General features: G+C 53.5%; 1 protein-coding gene across 10 annotated transcripts in view; it reads left to right on the top strand.

Moving 5' to 3' along the window:
• Positions 1 to 2,014: 2,014 nt before the first annotated feature.
• Positions 2,015 to 3,425, top strand: part of PPIL2 (peptidylprolyl isomerase like 2) — a 37,224-nt gene continuing 35,813 nt past the window's right edge. For 9 of the 10 annotated variants that reach the window (XM_017882555.1, XM_017882549.1, XM_017882551.1 and 6 more), the window contains exon 1: positions 2,015 to 2,162. In XM_017882555.1, coding sequence (XP_017738044.1) covers positions 2,131 to 2,162 — 32 coding nt within the window. In that variant the 5' untranslated portion in view covers positions 2,015 to 2,130. The remainder of the gene's footprint in view (positions 2,163 to 3,425) is intronic. The other variant, XM_017882547.1, reaches the window with a different exon arrangement.

Raw genomic sequence — 3,425 nt, 5'->3', positions numbered from 1 at the left:
CTCCAATGGGGTTAATTTTTAGGTTATTGGTGCATTGTGTTTTCTGACTGAGTCATCATGGTGCATCACCACAAATGGGTTATTTTTAATTGGTTTGTATTTATTTGTTTGCTCACTTATTTAGAGACAGAGTTTTGCTCTGTTGCCTAGGCTGGAGTATAGTGGCGCGATCTCGGTTCACTGCAACCTCTGCCTCCTGGGTTCAAGCGATTACCATGCCTCAGCCTCCTAAGGAGCTGGGATCACAGGCACATGCCACCATGCCCAGCTAATTTTTGTATTTTTAGTAGAGATGGGGTTTCACCATGTTGGCCAGACTGGTCTTCAACTCCTGTCCTCAGATGATCCACCTGCCTCAGCCTCCCAAAGTGCTGGAATTACAGGCATGAGCCATTGCGTCCGGCCTTAATTGGTTTTTAAACTCCTACAAATGCAGACCATGTTCCATGGAAAAAAGTTCACAATACAAAAGTGAATACATAAAATACGAGTCCACTGCTGCTATGAGTTTCATATGTACCCTTCCAAATGTTTTGTCTCTGCACACACACACACACACACACACACACACATTAAAATTTTAACCCGAGTAAGTCACATTGCACTTTCTTCTCAGCAACTTGCTTTTTTCCATAAATAAACCACTGGGATGTCTTTACTTCTTGGGATATCTACTTCATTCCTTTAAGCAGTTGCAAAATAGTCCACTGCATGGCTGTACCAGGGGTCGTTTAGCTGTGCTCTCATAGACATGTTTCCAGTTTTTTTGGTTTTTTTTTTTTTTTTTTTGAGACAGAGTCTTGCTGTGTCACCCCAGGCTGGAGTACAATGGCACAATCTTGGCTCACTGCAACCTCTGCCTCCTGGGTTCAAGTAATTCCCACTGCCTCAGCCTCCTGAGTAGCTGGAACTACAAGGCACCCGCCACCACACGCGGCTAATTTTTGTATTAGGGTTTCGCCATGTTGGCCAGGCTAGTCTTGAACTCCTGACCTCAAGTGATCCGCTTGCCTCAGCCTCTCAAAGTGCCGTGATTACAGGTGTGAGCCACCACGCCCGTCCAGACATGTTAAATTTGAGATCACCGGCTACCCAAGTGGAGATCAGGAACCTGGAGTGCTGGTGACTTAGTACTGGGAGTCATGGGATATAAGTGGCGTTTAAAATTAGGAGCCTAGGCAAGATTACCCCGGGCCTGAGTGTAGTTAGGGGCCCAAGGTACTGTTCTGACCCAAGGCAAGAGTCTGGCAGAAGAGAAGGAAGGGATCAGGCAGGGTTTTGGACTTCTAGGCTTGATGGCCACCTGCTGCTGGGCCTCCAAGGGGCCTGGAGGCGGTGCGGACGGAATATGCAGAGAGAATGAGAAGTGAGCGAGTAGAATGAGGGTGGTATATGGCTTTGAAGGAGTCGGCCACGGAGGCGGGAATGGATGGGGTGGAGGCTCATGAGACTTGAAGCTCTAGGAGGACACTGAAAAAGACCTGAGTGCTGGCCGGGCGCGGAGGCTCAGGCCTGTAATCCTAGCACTTTGGGAGGCCAAGGCGGGAGGACTGCTTGAGCTCAAGAGCTCCAGACCAGCCTGGGCAAAATAGTAAGAGCTTGTCTCTACAAAAAATTAACACATTAGCCGGGTGTGGTGGCGCGTGCCTGTAGCTACTCGGGAGGCTGAGGTGGGAGAACTGCTTTAGCCTGGGAGGTCGACGCTGTAGTGAGCTGTGATTGCGCCACTGCACTCCAACCTGGGCGACAGAGCGAGATCCTGTCTCGAAAATAAAATAAGACCTGAGAACCCAGTATGGTAATGGCCCTGAGCCGTGGCTGAGGGGGTAGACGAGGCGGTCGAAAGACAGAGACCCTTCGAGAAGATGGGGCTTCGAGGCTGAGGGAGCTCTGCCCCGAGAAGGCGCCAGCCAGACACAACACGCCTAGCTACGACCCCATACTGGATAGGCGATCCTTCCGAGCATGCGCACCTGGCACTAGCGAACCACAATTCCCAGCACGCCAAGCGCCTGTTTCCGGGGCGAGCCACGGAACCCGGAAGTGGTCACGGAACTCGGCCGTGGCTCCATGGTCTGAGTGGTCAGCGGTTGCTTTTTCGTGCTCGGTAGTCGCCGCCGCCGCGCCGCCATGGGGAAGCGACAGCACCAGAAGGACAAAATGTAAGTTGAGCCGCAGTCGGAAGCTGCGCTCCGCTCTGCCTCAGTAAACCGCCTGTCCCGCCCTGCTCTCCGCCTGCCTTCCCTCTCAGCTGGTCCCCAGAGCCCAGCCCAAAGGTCACTTCCTCCCGGAAGCTGCCTCCCTCTCCAGTCAGGGTAATGACCCTCTGGCCGCCGCGCTCTCCCGGGGGGCCGCGGCTCCGAAGACGTCAGCTGCGGGCTTGAGCGCAGCCCGGTCTTCCTTTACTCTAGTTCTGCCCGGACCGTCCCCCGTCTGCTCGCGAGCTTTGCCCCTGTAGTCTTTCCCTCTTCCGTACTTCGCGTCTCGCTGTGTTCTGGTTCATGCCTATCAGTCTGCACACGTGCTGCAGAGCCTTCCTATTTAAAGCAAACCAGGCCGGGCGCGGTGGCTCACCTGTAATCCCAGCACTTTGGGAGGCTGAGGCGGGCGGATCACCTGAGGTCAGGAGTTCAAGACCAGCCTGGCCAACATGGTGAAACCCCGTCTCTACCCAAAACACAAAAATTAGCGGGGCGTGGTGGCAGGCGCCTGTAATCCCAGCTACTTGGGAGGCCGAAGCAGGAGAATCGCTTGAACCTGGGAGGCGGAGATTGCCGTGAGCCGAGATCATGTCACTGCACTCCAGCCTGGGCGACAGAGCAAGACTCTGTCTCAAAAATAATAAAATAAAACAAAAAAATCCACCCATGCCCCGTGTTCCCCTCCCGCTGCCGCCGTGATTTAAGAACAAGTTAGAGACCCGTGGTTTCATGCTGTTTTCTGAGTCTCTTGAAACCACTCAAGTCAGAATTTCGATCCCAGAACTGCCCCTTGTCAGGTTCCCAGCGACTTCTTGTTGCTAACTCTAGTATTCAATCCTCAGTCCTCGGTTTGTTTGTTTGTTTTGAGACGGAGTTTCGCTCATGTTGCCCAGGCTGGGGAGTGCAGTGGTGCAGTCTCGGCTCACCGCAACCCCCGCTTCCCAGGTTCTTTTTTTTTTTTTTTTTTGAGACAGAGTCTCGCTCTGTTGCCCAGGCTGGAGTGCAGTGGCCAGATCTCAGCTCACTGCAAGCTCCGCCTCCCGGGTTCACGCTATTCTCCTGCCTCAGCCTCCGGAGCAGCTGGGACTACAGGCGCCCACCACCTCGCCCGGCTAGTTTTTTTTGTATTTTTTAGTAGAGACGGGGTTTCACCGTGTTAGCCAGGATGGTCTCGATCTCCTGACCTCGTGATCCGCCCGTCTCGGCCTCCCAAAGTGCTGGGAT

Source organism: Rhinopithecus bieti, unplaced genomic scaffold, assembly GCF_001698545.2.
Source record: "Rhinopithecus bieti isolate Rb0 unplaced genomic scaffold, ASM169854v2 scaffold_13317, whole genome shotgun sequence".
NCBI classification, from domain to species: Eukaryota; Metazoa; Chordata; class Mammalia; order Primates; family Cercopithecidae; genus Rhinopithecus; species Rhinopithecus bieti.
This window is presented reverse-complemented; position numbering and strand designations above follow the sequence as displayed.